The sequence below is a fragment of the Pelodiscus sinensis genome, chromosome 1 (genome assembly GCF_052426305.1).
Source record: "Pelodiscus sinensis isolate ZL-2025 chromosome 1, ASM5242630v1, whole genome shotgun sequence".
Lineage (NCBI taxonomy): Eukaryota > Metazoa > Chordata > Testudines > Trionychidae > Pelodiscus > Pelodiscus sinensis.
In genome coordinates, this window is record NC_143052.1 from 223477637 (window position 1) to 223498531 (window position 20895).

At 39.3% G+C, this 20895-nt stretch overlaps 1 protein-coding gene across 4 annotated transcripts in view; it reads right to left on the bottom strand.

Moving 5' to 3' along the window:
- The window catches only part of STS (steroid sulfatase), a 186611-nt gene that overhangs the window by 74790 nt on the left and 90926 nt on the right, over positions 1-20895 (bottom strand). For all 4 annotated transcript variants that reach the window (XM_075915380.2, XM_075915349.2, XM_075915363.2 and 1 more), the window contains one exon: positions 2647-2784. In XM_075915380.2, coding sequence (XP_075771495.2) covers positions 2647-2784 — 138 coding nt within the window. The remainder of the gene's footprint in view (positions 1-2646; positions 2785-20895) is intronic.

Consider the following 20895-nt stretch of genomic DNA (forward strand, 5'->3'; position numbering starts at 1 on the left):
TCAAAATATATTTATCTTCTTTCTCACAGGATGCATCTAGACTGGCAAGATTTTGCGCAAAAGCAGCCGCTTTTGTGCAAAATCTTACTACCTGTCTACACTGACCGCGAGTATTTGCGCAAGAACACTGACTTTGTACTGTACAAAATCAGTGGTTCTTGCACAAATACTCCAACGCTCCTGCTCAGGGATAAGCCCTCTTGCGCAAGTATTCTTGCGCAAGAGGGCCAGTGTAGACAGCCAAGTTAATTTCTTCTGCAAGAAAGCCCAATGGCTAAAATGGCCATCGGAGCTTTCTTGCGCAAGAGAGCATCTACACTGACACTGATGCTTTTACACAAAAGCAAATCTTTTGTGCAAAGGCATATGCCAGTATAGACACCCTCTTGCGCAAATACTTTTAATGGAAAAACTTTTCTGTTAAAAGTATTCGCGCAAAATCATGCCAGTCTAGATGCAGCCACAGTGTATCTCCCACTTATGTCTGACATTTTGAAGTGTTAACATTTTAGAGCTTCCAGAATACATTAGGACATGCCTACAAATACAGATGTGTAATCCTATGACGCTTTGAATATTGCAAGTGACTAAGTGTTATTAGAGCTCTAATTCAAGTTCATGATAGATTTCTCATCTGTCTCTCTCTACAGTAAACTAATAGCCATTGTATATTCTGTGACCTTACAGTACATTTGTGATTGCAGCAATTTTTGCCCTATCAGTATCTAGGATTATTTCTCACACACTTCATAAACAGATTAAAGTTATATAGCTTCTTCACAAAGTGGCTCTACTATACCTTTTTTGCTTTCTGGATCCTCTCCTTCCTCCCTCTAATTCTGCATCTATGAAATCATATTCAAAAGCAATGTGCTACCTGTTCTATAAAATAGTAATTGGCAAATTTATAGATTGATTTTTCAAGTCTGTCTCTTCACTCTCCGAAAAGGAAGGGAAAGGAAAATTAAAGAACTATTTAATTTCTCTCGTATGAGTGTGGCTATCTTAATCTGTCTATACAAAAATCAGGCATCTGTCTCTTATTCTGAGGAAGTTAAGATCATTTTCGTCATCATAGGCAGACTTTTCAGACATGATATCATGAAGACATGTATCTACCACTTCCATGTTAACAATCGGGCCCTGTTTTAGCAGCCGGTACTAATGGAAACTTCACAGGGCAGTGGAACAGTAACAGTTCTCTCACTGTCCCTCTTCTTTACCTTCTTGCCTTACAGACTATTTCCCCATCTTCTTCATTTCCAACTTATTGGTGAGTGGGACTGTGATCTCCCTCCGTCCTTCCCACCCTCCTTTTTTCTACATTTCTTCATCTTCTCATTATCCCCTTCTCCAGAATCACTATGTCCTTTATAGTCATACACATATCACAACCATTTTGTTGGAAATGAGTTACCAAACTCATCTGCATATTTTTGCATTGCTATCAGCTGATGTGAACTGAGTCAGTAAGAGACAGCAAGTCAAGAACATATGAACAGACAAAAAGAGAGAGATCATCTGGTCTGCTGGATTTTTTTCCGACTCTGATGTGCACCTTATCTTGGTAAAACCATTATTTTCCTCTCCTGCGGTGTGACCGCATGAACAGCAGGTCTGATCACAACAAGGTAAACTTACTAATAAACTCAAGCCTCTACAGAATGAGTTGAATTTGAAGTATGAATATATTGTCTCAATAGCTGTACTGTAAGAAAGCAATCAATTTTACACGCATTTGATGCCACCAATCATACCCGCCACTTGAATTCTTCTGCTTCCTTGATTTCAGTGACTCTATCCTGTCCTGGTTCTCCTCCTATCTCTTTAGTATTTTTAAGCATGTCTTTCATTGGGTCTTCCTCCTCTGCTGCTTTCCATGGAGATCCTGTTAGAGTCACTCCCTGGCCCATGTCCACCGACAGAGGGAGGCAAAGGGGGCAAAAGCCACAGGATCCAGTGAAACAAAAGGCCCTGGAGCTCCTGCAGCAGTGGCGGTGGCCTGAGCCCTGGACCCTTCACATCGCTGCTGGATGCATTCTGGGCAGCACTGAGGACTGCCAGGGTTTGTGTGAATGAGGTGCTCTCTAGGCGGTGCTGAGGGCTGCTTAGTCCCAGCCCTGTCCCTTCTGCCTGAAGCAGAAGGCCCCCTGCTTTGGCAGAAGACCCTCCCCTAGGGACTCAGTGAGGCTATTGGCCCTGCTGCAGCAGCCCCCTCCCCTTTTCTTTACACCCTTTTTTTCTGTGTAGTTTTCCTCACTCGCTTGGTTTCAACTATAGCCTACAGTCACTGATGACACACCGTTATCTCTTCACTCCTCTTTTCTACTACCAAATCATGTGTATCAGTCTGCTGCACTGACATCTCTTCCTGAGTGGCTCACTGGTCTATTTAAAAAGCATTTTCAAAAGCACCAAACACCTGCAAATGGCACTAAAGTCACTGGAGCTGCAGATACTCGCCAGTTTTAATAATTAGACCATTTAAAGGTTTAAGTGCCCAAATCTGAATTTCAGATTAAGCACATTAGAACTTTTACGTTAAGAACCCAGGTTTGAACATTTTGGGCTTGCAACATATTATAAACTATGCAGAGTCAATAAAAAATTTTGACGCATTTCTGAAAATCATTACAAGCAACTCACCTTTATAAATTCCATTATATCCTCCATGGACTTCTCCAGTGTTAGAAATTTCTTCAACATGAGCTCCCTGGTCAGATGTGAAATATACAAGAGTCTTATTATTCAGATTCCATTTCTTTAGCACATGCAGAATCTTTCCTTTAAAAAAAAAACCAGAAAGATTTAACAGTTTCTGTTCAACCTGAAAGAAATAGACATTTTTGCCCTTATTAATTTTTCAGATGTTTTCCTTTAAAAACATAATTACATGTAGCAACTGGCACCATGCAGAGCACACTAGGTGGCTGCCACGTTGTGCTTGCTGCTATCAAGACTATGGTTTGATTGCTGCTGCAGGATGTCCTGACGTACAAAATGAGAAGCTTTGTGCACATCAGAGGAAATGGTTGCTCCACAGAGAAGCAACAACACCATGGCAAAGAGTTTCAAAAAACTGATCACCACTGAAAGAGTCACAGTATGCAAAGTGCAGTTAACAATGTATTAGAGCTCTGCCACATGGAAACCTTCAGAAGAGGCATAGCTCATCTAGTGAATCTGCTCGAATAAGGCACTCTTAAAAGAGCATTAGTACACAGAAGAAATACAAGGTATGCCTCTGGAAGCTACACCGTTTCTTTATCTAACACTGCCAATCAATCACAGCTGGAAAAATGCTCTTGGGCATAGACCCTTAGTAAACTAGAGAAAAAGTTTCAAAATGTAAATGTATGTATTTAAAAGCAATTGGGCCACTTGGATATGTTGTGAGACTTCAATATACAGTACTTTGGGCCTAACTTTCATTTATACAGAGGGCTCTTTACAGCATCAAAGGGCCTTGCAAGTGGCAAAAATTACATTTAAACCAGTTTTAAGACTCCTTTACACTGCTCAAGTTTTGTAAAGAGGCTTTATAGTAAATGAGAATTAGGGCTCTATTTTTTTTAATTTGCTAAAGTACATATTTGCACTGACAGAAATGTTGGGTTATTTTCATTGGAAAGAGACCAAGGAAAAGATATAGCACAAATAACACAAATGTACCCTCCTCAACACTGAACTTTAACATAGTTTCTTCAGAAAATCCATACAGTATAAAGATAATTCAATCTCTGAAACCATTCTTCTCATGCCTCTCTGCTTAACTTGTCAAGAAAGGTGGCAAAATGCAGAGCCATCTTGGTTTGTTCATCTATCCACTAAAAACTTCCTACTTATCTGAAGCATTCATCTACATGTTAAGTAGCACAATGTAAGAAGCCAGAAATACAGAACCCATTTCATCAGCAGTGAGGCCACTTAGCCAGTTTTCAGATTATAATGGCTTTCTGCCATTATCAACTTGTTCTGGCTTAGAAGCAGTTACCTCATCCTTTTGCTCACCAATCCCCTTGGCAAGTTGCAATTCACTAAAATCACAGTTCTGTAATGTACTGAGCACTCTTGGAAGGTGTTGAGTGCCTTCATTTCATATTGATTTTAATGACTGGGCTCTAATTAAAGAGATACAACCAGTAAAATAAGCAAGGTCTATTGTTCTGGTTTGTAAAATAGTAGAAAAGTAGCTATATAGGAACAGGAGAATTTGTTTACACAAATTTTGGAACTTGGTGGGAGTAGAAATTTCCCAACAAATCTGTGAAAAATCTGTTACAAAGGCTGACATTTTAAAGCTGGTAGTTTGCGGGGGGGATTTGGTTAACAGTTCACGTAGTTCCATCTGACAAGTTATTTTGCTTCTTGAAGCAGGTAGGCTAAGTGCCAGAGAAAGAAAGGGCCAATTTTCAATTGGTTATCCTTGCTAAACACTGGATTGTCTGCTGATAAAGTAAGAAAGTTAGGTTGGACATTGTGTGGCTACATACAACTAAAAAAAGTGACGGGCAGACAAGATGATCTACTCTAATGTACTTTTCTATTTTAAATCTACAAACTATTTCTCTTAGTATACTAGGCTTATGTAATCCTTCTAGAGCAATGGTTTTCAATTTATTTGATTAGGTCCCCCCTTTCCTTGTGTCGTCATTTCTGTCTCCCTTCCCAACTACACATATCATCATCCAGTGAAGGCAAAGCAGAGAGCTGGACACCCAGATCTGAAGGCAGCACCATGCCAGCAGCAACACACAAAAAAGGGTGTCAATGTGAAAAGTGATATTTATCAATATCACTTTTCATAGTAGACTCAATGCCCCATTGCCACGCTTCCTTCTACACAGCTGCTGCCATTCCAGGGTTGGCAGATGGAGCAGCCTCCAGGAGGGAATGGAAGGATGAGGGGTGAGGATGAGAGCCCAAGTGACGGAGCTCCAGCTCTCCACTTTATTTTGCTGCCTCTCAGATGTGCATGGTACAGCTGCATAAGCTCCAGTGATTAGGGGCTGATAGCCAGAGCTTTTAAAATAAACAGAGAGAACACATCACACACTTTCCTTGACAATAGTCCTGTGCCTTTCTTGGGAGACTTGCCCTAAAAGTTAAGACCCACAGAGTATGACATAATGTGCATGTAAAAGAAAAAAAGTACAATTAATACCATCTAATAGATCATACTAAAAGAAATAAGTAAAAGCCCATTAAATGGAGCATAAGATCTGAACCTCCTTTTCTCATTCATGAACAATCAATATTCATTTTTCTACCTGAGCAGGAACCAAACAGCCAATATTCATCCTTTCCAAAGCACTCCATTTTTTAAAAGAATTTGTTATTGGCAAGCAATTTGTATACAATTTGACCTAGTCTGAACATGGTTACTGAGTGTAAAGGCCATGCAAATTGTATCTCTTCCAGGAAGGCAACAAATTGCATACCCAGCCTGATCCAAAGCCCTTTGATGTGAAAGAAAAGATTCCCACTGGTGTCAATGAGCTTTATGATCAGGGAATAATAAGGTAACAACAAAGTCAGCATTTGGTTGATTATTTTACAGCAGAGTTAGTAAATGATAAAATGACAAAAATTTATTTCTCACAACATAAGTTTTCAATAGTCCAAATAAAACACTTTTCTGCGGTTGGAGATTAGGTATCATAAAAATAAAATAGAACTTGCATTTCTATTTTCTCCCTGAACACTGGCATTTTTGGAATGAGCACTGTATAAATGAGGATTAAGATGTATTTTACAGTAAGATCAGGCACACAAAAGGATGTATGAATGATGTAGTTATGTTAATACAAGCCATAGATAGCTCTGGTTAGAAATTTTTTAATAGTATAACATTTTGATGAAACATGCCAGTTCAACTGAAATAATGTAGATATTGATTAAATTTTATCTTGAAAAAGTAATTTTGATCATTTTGAAATGGCCCATTTGAAACTTTTGGATTGGAATATTTCAAAATTTTAATTTTGTTTTCCTTTTTTTATGTTTGAGAAGGCCAAAACTGAAGTGAAATGTAATCAAAATATTCTGATATCCCCTAAATATTCTTTTACTTTGTTTTTTCAATGTTTTTCTTTATTTATTTTTGTTCTGTTCCTGAATAAGGGGAAAAAATGGAAGTGTGGAATTTTCTGTAAAATAGAAAATCCAGCTCCTGTTTTACACATACAGTATCTCAACTGTATTAAAAATGGTAACTCACACAATAAAAATACATATATTACATTGACTGTAAGGGTGTGTATATTTTATATACACTCTCTTATGTCTACTTTGGGAACAATGACTACACAGGTTTGAAACACAAATTCCATTACAATCCTACTTTTTCAATTGCTCAGTACTTTCTCCAATACATTCTTTTTAGTCTAAATTTTTCAGACTTGTTTTTTTAATTTATCTGAAACTTAAAAATGAAGCAAAATCTGAAGACTGTAAATTCAATTGTGCAGGGAAGTTTAATTTACATTCCATGTGTCAGAAGGACAACTAGCATTAGAAATCTCCCTTATCTGTTGCTGTAGGAAGGAATAGGAACTTAGTTTGGAATGGTGGCAGCAATTCAAGGAAGCAATATAATCAAGTTTGTGTGATCCTGAGCTATAAGCTAAAAATTAACCATCCTGAACCAGTAGTGAATTTGTTTCAATTGCCTCGTTTTTCAAGGCACATACATTGTCCACTGCATATGCCTGTGGTAATCTACAACTAACAAATCACAGGACTGCCAGCTGTGGAGTTCTACTTGAAAATTGTGTTTCTGGAAAAGTTAAGACTTGTATTAATCTCTGAGGATGCAGATGCTCCCAGGGCACATGTGCTTTATTACAGGGCTGTTGATTGAGCAGAGTGTGTTTCAGCAAACAGAAGCCAAGAGCATGGAACCAACTTGACACATAATTTCTGAAAGGTTGCTGAACAGCTAGCATACAAAACTGACTTTCTCTCCACACTGTCATCCCTGGAGTTTGATCAGCTCTGGCCCTAAACCTAGATCATTTCCAACTTAGCACAGTGTCACTAGATCACTCGGTACACGTGTATCATTTTTTAAATTAGAGACACATTACTGAAGACATTGAAAATGAGGTTTGACATTAGTTTAATTAATAGCATTAATGCTTTGAAATGCAGCTAAAGCTCCCTTTGAAAGGCCCATATGAAAACATCCTAGAAGAATTATCTTTATATCTAACTCCACTTTTGTGTTAAGTGACATTATAAGGTGTCACATTTGCAGGTGCTGTCTTCTAGAAAGGGTTTTTAAATGTGATGTCATCAGTTTATATGGATTGATAGAGTATAGCTGATTAGAGCTTGACTCTTTTTTCCTTTGAGATGACTTTGAGAATGTAAGATTTTATCCCTACAATCTTATCCAGGTTAACTCAGTACTAATCAAACTGAATCAGAACTTTAACATTCCATTAACATTACCCAGTGCTGCACTCCTGAATCATGCAAATCTCCCACTGCACTCAGTTCTGAATATTTTTCGAAGAGAAATCTAATTCAAGATAAGTGTATGATATACATGTATTTGTTTAATAAATCCACTCTCTATCATTTAAAATGAATAATCCAGAAGTGTTATCCATACGAGTAAAAAAGTGAATCTATTTGTTTTAAATAACACAGGGGCGAAGAGTGATTTGGGTACATGAGCTAACCCACATTCTAGATAGAGGAGACAGATCATTTTTTGGTTTACAGCTCTGTTTCAGAGCCATCTGCTGGCACTACAGTTTGTGGCTGACTAACTTCTCTAAACATCTCAACTGGGGACTCACAATCAGCCGTGGGGACCTGCCTCCAACTCTGGGGAAATGGAGAGGTCTGAACATGTGCAAGAGGTCCTGCAAAACATCCCAAATGTCTCAAGTGGGGCTGGAATCCATGACTCGTCCCTGGAAAGGTGATGGTACCAGACTGCTGTATAGATAGTGTGGAATAATTCCTGAGCCACATCACTGCCATAGTTTTTAAATAATAAAGTAATTCCAGAGCTCAATCCCACCTTGGTTCTCAGAAGGGTAATATTTTTCCTTATGAAAAATAAATATTGCAACCTCTTCATTCCAACATCTACAATCTATAAATCAATTTAGCAGAATTTAATCTTCCTGTGCCAATTCTGAAATAAGTATTATGAAAAGAATTGGTCTGATATAAACCACACTTATTACCTAATCAAATTGACACTATCTGAAGATCTGTCCCAAGTACCTAGAACAATCTGGGTGTAAAAAAACATGTGCAAGTGCAGTAACTAAGACCTAGAGATCCATGTTTTAAGTTTAGCTTTTGTAGATTTCAGATTGTAACTATTCAGATTTCTGTGATAATCTCAGAGCTATCAAGTTTCCCCTTGATAAAGTATCTAAATCAGTCTGTCTCTACAATAGGGAAGAAATTATCACTTTCAGACTTAATCATTACAGCACAATACTTGCGACGTAAAGATGAAAAATAGTAAATCCACTGACAGTAAGACAAGAAGTTGAAGCACATATTGTAAACAACATGCACATTGCATACAGCTGTGTTGCACTCAGAGCTGAAACACAGCAACTGAAACATGGAGATTTTAGAAAGAGGCAAATAGATTGATAGGTAATATGCCACGACATCAATCAATAGAACCCAAAGAAGGCAAGTGATTTTGCATCAGGCAAAACATGCACATGACTTTGTAAGGTGACAATCAGGAAAAACTGAGCTAAATGCCTGTTTAGAATATATATGCACAATTCCTCTAGAAAATCAAAAGGTATGGATTGAGTAAAAATCATACCTTCATATTTTTCTATATCAGTCTTGAAAATGAAGACATGCATTTTTTTCTATATCAGTCTTGAAAATGAAGACAATGCAACAAGAAGAAGAATGTAGTGGTGTTGGGGAACCCCTATCTTGGTTCCGATTGGTTACTGTTATTATTTAATAGTTACATTATGATAGCACCTGGTACTCCCAAAACTTCCAAAAACTATTTAAACACTAAGGGCTGGATTTTCAGAGATGATGAGCCTTCACAACTCCAGATTAAATCAATGAAAGCTGCAGGTGATTCTGAAAAAATCAGTCCTTCAGAGATGATTACTAACATTTCTTTTGGAAAGGTTTGCTTGCTTGGTTCTCATCCACAGTAAGAAACATTCATAATGGTTGCTGAAGAAATGCATAGAAATAAGTTAAGTATTTGACCTATATTTCAAACAACGTGGAGACATGTTTATAATTTGATTTCAGTGGAACTCAGTGCATGAGCTGGGTCTGCACACAAACATTAAAGGATCTATAAACTCCTTGTGGTGCTTAGAAACTATGGTAATGAGAGATAGGTAGACAGATAATATCTCAATAGTAGCTATGAAGTCAATGGAGCAATGGCGATTTACACTACCCAAGGATCGGCCCCAAGTACCTAATGCAATCTAGATGATGTATAAATAATATATAAATTATGATAATACATAATTTACCTAGAACTGAATTTGGGTGTGGGACATAACCAAAACATTATTAAGTACTGTACCGCTTCTCACCCAGTGTTTTGATGGTATCTACAATTATTCAAGCAGATGGAATATTTCCAGCAGATTTTCCCACTATAAATGCAATAACTGAGACACAGTACACTCTGGCAAACTTCAGATGTTGTCTCCTCTCCCCTTTGTCTAACTCTGTTGATAATTCTCCTACTAAACCATAATGAACATTCATCACATGGTTATCTGATTACAATAATTTTTCACGTTTTGTTAATAGGTATATTAGATTCAGTTTCCTTGTACTGATCTGTATTATTATCTCTCCTGTATATCTTTGCATTACTTGATTTTTATACAAAAGAGAGTCACTTCTTATTTTGTTTAGCTTAGAAACTGTTGCATAAAGCATCTTTTATAGGGAATTTGTTACAGAATAGGGATAAAGTGTGATGATAAAGAGTGAAGGTCTACTTAGGATGTCTTGATAGATACCCCCTATTACCTCTCCAATTCTAAATTTGAAAGAGATGGTCTTTAAAATCAACACATATTTTCTTAATTGTGTTACACTGGACTTCAGTTGTGGTAAGCAAAAGCAGAACTTTGCTATCTGGATTGGGATTTGATTTTTTCCTATAAAAAATAAAACTAAAAATGCTGTGCTCAACTAAGGTATTAGTATCAATTTCCTGTGTGTTCAGATTTCTGTTGCACTGTAACTTAAAATTTAAATTGGCTTGTGGCTATTTTATAGTCTTATAACTTATAAGGATAACTTGTGTGTCAGACCCCCAAGTTAAATTTTCAGCATTCTGTGCAGCAGATTAGACATGCATTGTTTAGCTCTATGAATAAATCACCCAAACTTTGACTTACAAGTATGCATAAGATAAGGGTAAAATGTTTTCTGTGGTTGAGATCTAAATATTTTTTTAACATATGCTTCAAATTGTAAATTTAACTGTTTGAATGATGGAGCTAGGACGTAGCTAATGAGAGTTATAGGGACCTTTATGTATGACTGCACTATAGCCAACATTAGATGGCCCAGTTTCCATAACTTCCTGGTTAGTATAGTATTGAAGAGATAACATTGTTGGAATGGGCAGAGATCAACAGTAAGGCTGCTTTAGGACATACATCAGCATTTCCCAAAGTGTGGTCTGTGGCCCAGTACCTGTCCTTAGAAAAAAAAAAACCCGTTCCTCAGAAAAATTTTCGTGCACGATTCTTGGGAGAGAGCCCAACGGGCATGCTCCCAAGCGGCGGGTCTAGATCCGGCGGGTGCTAGGACCCAGGGAGAAGGCCAGGCACCGGACACACTGATGCAGAATGCCTGGCGCCGGCTGCAGCCGGGGGAGCTGGCGCCGGCCAATAAAGCAGTCGGGACTGCGGCCAGGAGGAGGGTGGAACAACCTGTCGGACAGATAGGGCCAGCTACATGCCCCGGGGAAGGGTGCGGCCCGCGGTTTCACCCATGATTGCAGGCATGACTGGGGGAGAGGAGACAGGGCTACTCACCCGACCTCCAGGGCCCATACGAGCTGAGTCACCCAGCAGGCCTGAGGGGGGCCTTCTGGTCCCAAACGGGGGTGAAGTAGATACCTTGGGGCTGGGGTTGGAAAACCGCCCAGGGCAGTCAACTGGGCCCACTCCTGTTGGCACTGGGGGCTTTGGGAGGACCAGAAACAATTTATTTGCATATTCATCATTTGCTTAATGAATATGCAAATAAACAGGGCTTGACAAACCACGGCGAGAGCTACTCGCCAGCCCTGCACCACGCACACACCAAACTGGCACTGCGCATGCGTGCAGCGCCAGTGAATGGGGCGCACAGAGCGACCGGCTGAAATCTACTCGTCATGGGTGAGTAGAATCAGCGGTTTGTCGAGCCCTGCAAATAAACTTTACCGGTCCTCCAAAGCTTGTGAATGGATTTACTGGTCTCTAGTATAAAAAAGATTGGGAACCACTGGTATACATGGTTACTATGCACATTAGTTAATTAATATGTTGCTTAAAATTTTCTTTTAGATTTTATATTTCTTCATCATGCTTTATATTTCTTAACATTTATCCTGTTTAAGATACAAAATATGAAAGATATTCATGCAGTTTTGGAAAGGTCTATTGTATTTGTATTTAGTATATGCCAGCTGAGATAATTTCTTTTGGTAAATTCACAGCATCATTTTGCAAGCATTTGAGAATAAAAGACCATTTTACACATACAGCCAAATGTACACAATATACTGTCTGCAGTCCTGCAACATAGCATGGATGATTTTTCCAAATTTTGGAAACACTTCCTTAGGCTTGGGACTGTTTGCAAATTTCAGTGATGGCTAAGAATACTTTTTTATTTCCATGCAAACCATACTTTGGGCCAGATTGTCAGCTGAAGTAAAGACTAGCGCGCCACTGACTTCAACTCTTTTTTCAATTATGTATAGTGTTTAAAAGTTTGCTTCTTATATTGAGTTAAAGAACAGAGACAGGTGCAAAGATTTCTTTATAAACCACTAAGATCTTGATGTGACTATAAAGTTCTAAACTCAACTTTTACATATCACCTCAAATCATCCTAGATATTTAGATCCAAATGTACTGGGCTACAATTGCGTAAGATAAAAGTTTGAAATATTCAAAGCAGTGCAGAAATGTAATCACCCTTTGCTGCTTTCAAAATTTTAATGAAATTATTTGTTCGTTTTATTTTTATATCAGTTATCTAATTCAATATATATTTTAAACAAAAACAGCTGACTAATATTGGAAACTAAGCTTTTCGGTGTATTCCACTGGCCAAGTACTGTCCTCTTCACTGTGTTCTGGGCGTAGGTTCTTTGCATTGCACTCTCATCTTGGATTTATGCTGTAAAATGCATAAGCAGGATAGGCAGCAAGACAGAATTAACATTGCTATTGGGATCTTAATTCCCTGCATTTCCTGACTTTCCCCTGTGCAAACCTAATCTTCTGTGAATGCAATTGGCTTGCATTTCATTGAGCTGAAGACAAGGAGACTCTTTCTGTTTTTCTCTGAATGTGACCTTCAGTTTCCATGTTTGCTGCTGCATTTGCAGCTTTACGTCCCAGCACTGGCTTTGTATCTGCTAATGCTGTTAGACATTTGAAACCTACTATGCACTTGTCATCTATAGACAAGGCAAGCTGCGAATGAATCCCTTCATAGAGAAGTTAATACCCATAATAAACTGAGCCTAGTAGAGTCTCTCTGGATGACGTTTTGGATTTCAGTAGAAACAATGGAAGAAAAAATTATGTATAGCCCTCTATTGTTCAACAGTTTACAGTTTATTTCCCCTCTTTACTGTTTTTGATTCTGAAATTGACTGTATCAGAATTCTGTACACTCACAAGTTATACTCTGAAGGAAACTTTTCAATAAAGAAAAATTATTTTGTAGGTCATATTAGTAAGTCATAAAACACTTTCTGAACAAACACTCTTTCTGACATACGGTTCCTGCTCTTCAAAGCAGATATGCAGCTAGTAAAAGTCATTTAGTGAGGCAACTGGAGTTAGTTGCCAAATATTTAGAGTGTCAGGAACTTAGATGCCTATGTGCCAATGAATTTCAATAACAGTTCAACTCCTAAGTGTCTGTGTTAGCTTTGAAAATGAGCCTTGGATGCTTTTGAAAATTGTACTCTTAAAGTACTTCTCATACATTCAGTTGCAGAAAAGCTATCAAACCAAAGGGGGGAAAAACACCTGTTCTACTTTGTGGAGTGGAGATAGAGATATATTTCTGCCCCTTCCTAGTCTGAAACAAAGACAGGACTATGCAGCACTTTAAAGACTAACAAGATGGTTTATTAGGTGATGAGCTTTCGTGGGCCAGACCCACTTCCTCAGAACAAATTGTGGAAGAAAATTGGCATGACCATATATACCAAAGGGATACAAACAAAAACAAGTGAACACATATAAAATAGACAGATCAGATGTCTATGAGATAATGATGTTAGAGGTGATAATTGGGGAAGCTGTCTTTGTAATGAGTGAGATAATTAGCATCTTTGTTAAGCCCCATTGGTAAAGTGCCAAATTTAAGCATGAATGACAGTTCAGAGGCTTCTCTTTGAAGTCTTGTGTTAAAGCCTCTTTGAAGCAGGATGCAGGTAATAAGATCGTTGAGACAATGCCCAGGCTGGTTGAAATGGCATGAAACTGTTTTTCCTTTGTGAAACTGTCTGACGTCTGTTTTGTGTGCTCTTTGGAGAAGTGTCTGATACGTTTGTCCAATATACATAGAAGACTGACACTGTTGGCCCATGATGGCATAAATTTTATTTCTGGATGAGCAGGAATATGTGTTCTTGATCTTATAACTGGAATGGTTAGGTCCAATGATGGTGTCAGCAAAGTAAATATGTGGACAAAGCTGGCAACGGGGTTTGTTGAAAGGGAAAGTTCCAGGGTTGGTATTAGTGTGGTATGTCCTATGGTTGTTGGTAAAAATCATCCTGAGGTTAGGTGGTTGTGTATAGGGGACTATGGGTCTGTCTCCCAGAGCCTCTTGGAGTGCAGTATTCTGTTCCAGTATAGGTTGTAGTTTATTGATAATGTGTTGGACGGGTTTAAGTTGGGGGCTATAGGTGATGACAAATGGTGTTCTATTGTTAATTCATGGCCTCTACTTCTGCCCTGGTGTGGCAGAACCCTTCACAGCACCAAAGAATAGAAAGGTGGGAGTACAAGATAGTACTGGACCATCTAGGATAGTCTCATCCTTCTCATAACCTGCCCTGGCCTCTAAACCTTTCTTCTATATTGACAAGTAGGGGTGTGCGATGAATATGGAATTGGTATGTGATAACCTAAAATATAGTAATTCTAAGAACATTTTGTGACCTGGTCAATAAGGAGAAGTGCATTTTTGGCTACAAAATGCACTTTCCAGTGTGAATAGGGGCTATGAACAGAACAAACAGGAAGAAGGCAGTGGCTCCAGTTACAGATACCCTAACATAGACTTGAAGGACAGTGGGGAAAAAACCGATAAGCTTCCTGGTGTCCAAGGATTATGTAAACATGTTTTGCCAGGCAGGGAGTTTGGAGATCAAAAGACTGAACAGCTTTTGAATGGGTCCCTTCCTGTATATGAGTTAAATAAATAGTACATGAGTTAAGAGACTGCACTGTACCAGGAAGGCTCTAGAGGTCTTGGGGGATGGGAAGGTCTATAGGAAGCTTAGGCCCACTAGGATCCCTGCACGGAAGATGGTTAGATACACTGTAAACTGGATGTCTATAGTCTGTTTTTATTGCTTTAAGATCTGTTTTTCTTAAAAGCTTTTGTTCTAAATACAGGGCACTTTGCTTTGGGGAAGCTGTTTAGTTACCACTGTCTTTACTTCTAAGGAGAACAGAACAGCTGGGGCTGCCTCAAAAGGTCATCATGGTCAGTACCTGGGGACTGCACTTAAGGTCTAACCTAAGGGCTTGTCTTCACTGCTTTGTGAGATCACTATTTTGAGTTTTGCCTCTAACTTGGTGCCCATCCACATACAACAATCTCCAGCTCAGACTCCAGTGGGACTGTAAGCTCCAGCTAGCTATCCTGTCAGAGGATTGGCTTGGAGCTTGAGGCCTACTGTTACTTGTTGCTGCATCTCTACTGCGATGGTAGCTCAACTCAATGCAGCTGCTAATCCAAACACCATGTAGGTGCTTGCAGACTTGACTTGGGCTAGCTCAGTCTGGGCTGGCTTGAGCAGAGTAACTCAAATGTACTAACTTGAGGTAAAGGTTGCAGTGAAGTCCAGAAAGCAAGGGAATTGTGTGATTCCATCCCAAACTGGAGCTTTAGGCCTGAGACCTGAACAGGCTGCAATCAAAGGGTGTGTCTAGACTACATTCCTCTTTCGAAAGAGGAATGCAAATGAGGGAAATCGAAAATACAAATGAAGCTCAGATTTACAAATCTCATGCTTCATTTGCATAAACGTGTCTGATCACTTTATCGAAAAAAGATATTTCAAAAAAAAAGCAGTCTAGACACGGTTCTTTCAAAAAAAAAAAAAAACCTTTGTCGAAAGAACCCTGTAAACCTCATTTTTTCAGGAATAAGGATTCTCTTGAAAAAAGTTTTTTTTTTCGAAAGAACCACATCTAGACTGCTTTTTTTTTTTAAAATATCCTTTTTCAAAAAAGCGATCGGACCCAATTATGCAAATGAAGCACAAGATTTGTAAATCTGTGCTTCATTTGCATTTTCGATTTCTCTCGTTTTTATTCCTCTTTTGAAAGAGGAATGTAGTCTAGACGCACCCAAACAGACCTGGAAGGGTTAAAGGTGCAGGTAGCCTGGTAACTGTAACATGTATGATGATTGGGGATCCTAAGTTCCCACTGCACATAAGGGAGGCACTCTGTGCAAAGACCTTCAGGATCTTGTCCCCTTTCTTACACAGTGGACTTGCACTGCTCCTGCTGTCAGACATGTTTCTATGGATGTGGAAGAAGGCACAGGATTTGCCCCATATACACATTTTCTTTTCAGGGACCTGTGTTTCTTTCCTTCTGTGCATGTAACACCAATTGAAACCTGTGGGAGTTATATACAGATGGATGACAAGCAAGTGAGCTGTGAAATCTCCATTCTCCCCAGTAACGCACACAAATATGTCCCCAACATATTGCAGTTTCAGTATCACATGGAGAGTGGTTTCAGTACACAAAGTCAAGTGGCTTTTTATACTCACAGCCTACAGAAAACATAATTGCTCTACACTCAGAAGCTGACTGTAACCATTCAGCGATACAGTGGTATTTATGCATAAATGTCAGTATCTAGGTTTTTGTACATCTAGGGTATATTTAAAATATCAGTATTAGCTATTTAAATTATATCTCTTACTGTACTCCTTTTCCAGATACCTCAGGTTAATGGGGAACACAGGAAGTAGTAATTAAATGTCAATCACAGGCAGCTCAAGTTCTTAAATAGTGTTACCGATCTTACACTTCTAGCACTTTTCATCCAAATGGACCCCAAAGCTTAACATTAGGTTAGGACACTGTTCACTACTGACCCAGAGAAGCAGTATGGGATAGTGCTGAGGATTCAGATAAATGACACTTCTACCCTCTGAGTCAGCACAAGACCACTGCCTTATCATGGGGTTAGAGGCTTTGGTTCCTAATCAAGGCATTAATACAAGCAAGGGTAAATCTCTCCCTAATTCCAGCTGCATAACCATCATACTGTACATATGATTTTGTTTTCTCTCTCATTTGCAAATAGCACTCCTCTAACTTCTTGCTGACAGGACACTGGACAGAAGTAGGTTTGTTGTTCATTGATAGCCAGTGACTGGCAGGAAGCTTCTGTGTTTTCTTTCCTTCCCTGCCAATATTTGACAGATACAAACTTTGCACATCTTATAAGGATGTACTATTTAGCTACTTTACTACAGACATTGTGGTGAGATCTTGAACCCAAATACTCTCTGGTTCAACACTATGGACTTTACCATCTTTTTAAAACAATAAATAAAATTTGTTTTTTTAAAGGACCAGATCCTCAGCTCCACTGGCATCGGTGATGTGATATCAACGTACACTTGTTGAAAATCTAGCCTGGAGTGTTTAAAGTGAACGCCCATGGATTTTCTCTTGGAGAATCCTAGGATGCATCTAGATAGCACCCTTCTGTTGGAATAAGCTACGCAATTTGCACTACAGAAATTGCGTAGCTTATTCCTAGTCTAAATCGAAAGAGCTTATTTTGAAATTTGGTGCTATCTATACAGTGCCAAATTTCAAAATAAAGCACTATTCCAACAAATCCCTTAACCCTCTTGCAACAAGGATTACAGGGACGCCGGAATAGCACACCTGTTATTTTGGGAAATAGCGGATGCTTTTAAAGGCATGGCATTGCTATTTCAGGATTCTTCCGGTATCCGGAAAGAGCAATGTAGTCTAGATGTACCCCTATAGTTTAATTAGGTATCTTCATTTTTAAAAGCCCTATAAAGATATTTCATAAATACTCAGTAAGATTTGAATATTTGCCAAATTGAGGGACTTTCTATGGTTATAATAAGATTCGGAAGTAAAATACATCATGTGATAATCTCTTTCCATGCAGATTTATTAGGATGCTTTCTTCTATTCTAATGGAAAAAACAAAGCAGCCTGAACATGGACAACACTTATTTGTATCAAGGAAATTTCACTTTAACTACAAAAAGAAGCGTTAGGCTCCCCTAGAAAAAGAAGCCATCAGAAAGCACCTGCATGTTCTTCATATTAGAATTTTCTTATATTGTCTCTTCATGTTATCCTGACTCTCTAAAACTGTTTACACAGAGACATTTGAACAGGCCAATGTAAATAGGATCTGATGGGAATAAATGTAGGAGTGGATGTCAAAAGCAGGTTGAGTAAAAGAGCCATGGCAATCCACTCGGAGTGTTCTGAACAAAATGCAGAGAAAGGAAGGGATGGATGATGTGTCCATGGCATAGTAGGCAGGGCAAGAGCATGATCAGAACAAGAGCCAGATTCTTTCCTTGGATGAGAGTGCACCTCTCCCACTGAAGTCACTGAAAGTAGCAGTGTATTTGAATAAGAACAAAATTTGTTCCTGTTCCACGTCTATGAACCGTGTCTGAAATGCCCTAAAAATAGTCTAATTGTCTTTAACGGGACACTTCATGTGAATAAAGGTTTGGGCTAATGGACCAAAACTGCTATTAGCATTTTAGAAAACAGAAAGACTACCAAAAAGAAGAGTACTATTTTTAGATAAAGTTAGGATACATCTATAGATTCTCTGTTAAAATCCATATATTACAGACTTATTTCCTCCCTACTCTCTTATTTACAAAATAGCTCAAACAACCAAATTATTCATGCATCAAGTTTTATAACCAAAAGAGTTTTGTTTTGAAAAGCCAGTTTTCAAAGCTTTTGGTAGTGTCAGAGTAGCTTATTTTCCTTTGATCCCCTCTTCCTGCTCTGAAGAAAATGCTATTTACTATCCAACTCCCCAAAGCAAATGTATAAATGCATTCGTTAGGAGCTCATTACTGATTCAACTTGCCAGCAAGAAACTATTCTGTAGATCTAGATATCTGTCAGGAAAAGTCTAACTTCCAGTTTACGAAGTTCAGAACCAAGGAATCACAGGCTTTTAAAAGGCTGCTTTCTTATTTGTCACCATATAGTAACATTGATTCCTAACCATTCATCTTATCTTCTTTATATTTCTTGATTCATTGCTCATTATTAAATGATTGTGAAAGCCTCTGCATGTGCTGATGATTTTGTAGACAGGGATACATTTAATCAGTTCATATAATATTGTAAATAAGAAAATAGGATGTGAAACCTTACTGACTGATAACTTGTTTAACACATTATTACAGCTTTATGGTGTAAAAACCTATTCTAATCTGGATAACAAGCAGCCCTCTCTACCTGTCAAGCTAACTATTTTAATCAGTCAAAACTGATATTTTGTATAGTTTTGCTAAATATGCCAAGACACCCTGGGCTCGTCTACATTGGCCCCTTTTCCGGAAGGGCATGTTAATTTCAGCCATCGTAGTAGGGAAATGCGCGGGGGATTTAAATATCCCCCGCGGCATTTAAATAAAAATGTCCGCCGCTTTTTTCCGGCTTTTAGAAAAGCCGGAAAAGAGCGTCTACACTGGCCCCGATCCTCCGGAAAAAGCGCCCTTTTCCGGGGGATCTTATTCCTACTTTTAGAAAAGCCGGAAAAGAGCGTCTACACTGGCCCCGATCCTCCGGAAAAAGCGCCCTTTTCCGGAGGATCTTATTCCTACTTTGAAGTAGGAATAAGACCCTCCGGAAAAGGGCGCTTTTTCCGGAGGATCGGGGCCAGTGTAGACGCTCTTTTCCGGCTTTTCTAAAAGCCGGAAAAAAGCGGCGGACATTTTTATTTAAATGCCGCAGGGGATATTTAAATCCCCCGCGCATTTCCCTACTACGATGGCTGAAATTAACATGCCCCTTCTGGAAAAGGGGCCAGTGTAGATGTAGCCCCTGTGTTATTTTTTTAAACATCTAGGATCAAGTTACATGTAGTTTTGCAGAAAAACTACTTAATGAGCAGGCCTTCCCTTATTTTTCTTTCAGCTTAAGACACATTCAAGTTTTCTTCTTTCCTCAAACTGATACTGTCCTATTTTGTTTTTAAATTTCAGTCTAGGTAGGAAAAAAAAAATCTACCTAAGATACTTCTATGGGGCCATAACTATAGAAGTCAAGCATGGCCCATTCCTGAACATAGTTAGCCTTATAAAAGGACTCTGACGTATGAGGCCCATAAGGTTGCCAGGTGTCTAGTTTTGAACCAGACAGTCCAGATTTGAGCTCTCTGTTCAGGAAAAAAATTGAGACGATATAAATGAGAAAATATAAATGTCCGGTATTTTCTAAATAAGATGTAATGTAGATTATGATATGATTTCAAGCGTGTCCGGTATTTTTGTTGAAACCATCTGGCAACCCTAGAGGCCCATTTTTATAGATAGGGAAGCAAGACACAGAGAGACTAACCCCCAAGTCAGATATGAAGTCTAGGAATTGAACTGAGGTTTTCCAAATCCCAGATTTGTGCCTGAACCTCTAGACCATTCTCCTTCTCCAAATAACATTGTTAATGTAAAATAAAGTGAAGGTTATTCTAAGACAGACAAGAAAGGGTGAATGGGTAAAAGGGGAGGAATACTTCTGGCCTGGGGCCTAGCTCCAACAAAGTTAGACCTAATCCCATCTGCCACACCTGCACACTACCCCTACCATCACGGTGCATGCCCCCCGTCCACCAGCTTCCCCTGGGCAGCGGAGCAAGGCAAGAGCAACATTTGGCTTCTCATTCAGCATGACTACTGGCACATGCATCCCTACAGCTCCTGGGCAGGGGGGGAAGGGAGCAGCGAACAGAAATAACCCCCCACCCCCTGCCCGTGCTCAGAGGCCTCAGGTATGCCTCACTGTGCTGGTAGTGGAGCGGAGTAGAGCAAGCAGCAAGAAGCTTCTCTAGCCCTGCTTTGCTGCTGGTGGCCATTTTAAATCACCTGGGGGCAACAAGCAGGCTGGCGGAAATAAGGGGGAGGAGTACACAGGTATGGCAGGTGGGCATCAGCATGCAGGTGCATTACAGATGCACCCCCAGGCCCTCCTCCTGCACCCTCTCATACCCCCCACTCTCTCCCAGTGCATACAGCCTCTTGCCCCACCCCTGCTTCCATTCTTGAATTCCATCCCCCCTCTCCAGCTCTCAGATTCTCTCCTAAAGCCTGCACCTGTCACCCCATCCTGCATTCCCACCTCCTGCCCCAGGCAAGAGCCTGAACTCAGCACACAGACTCCC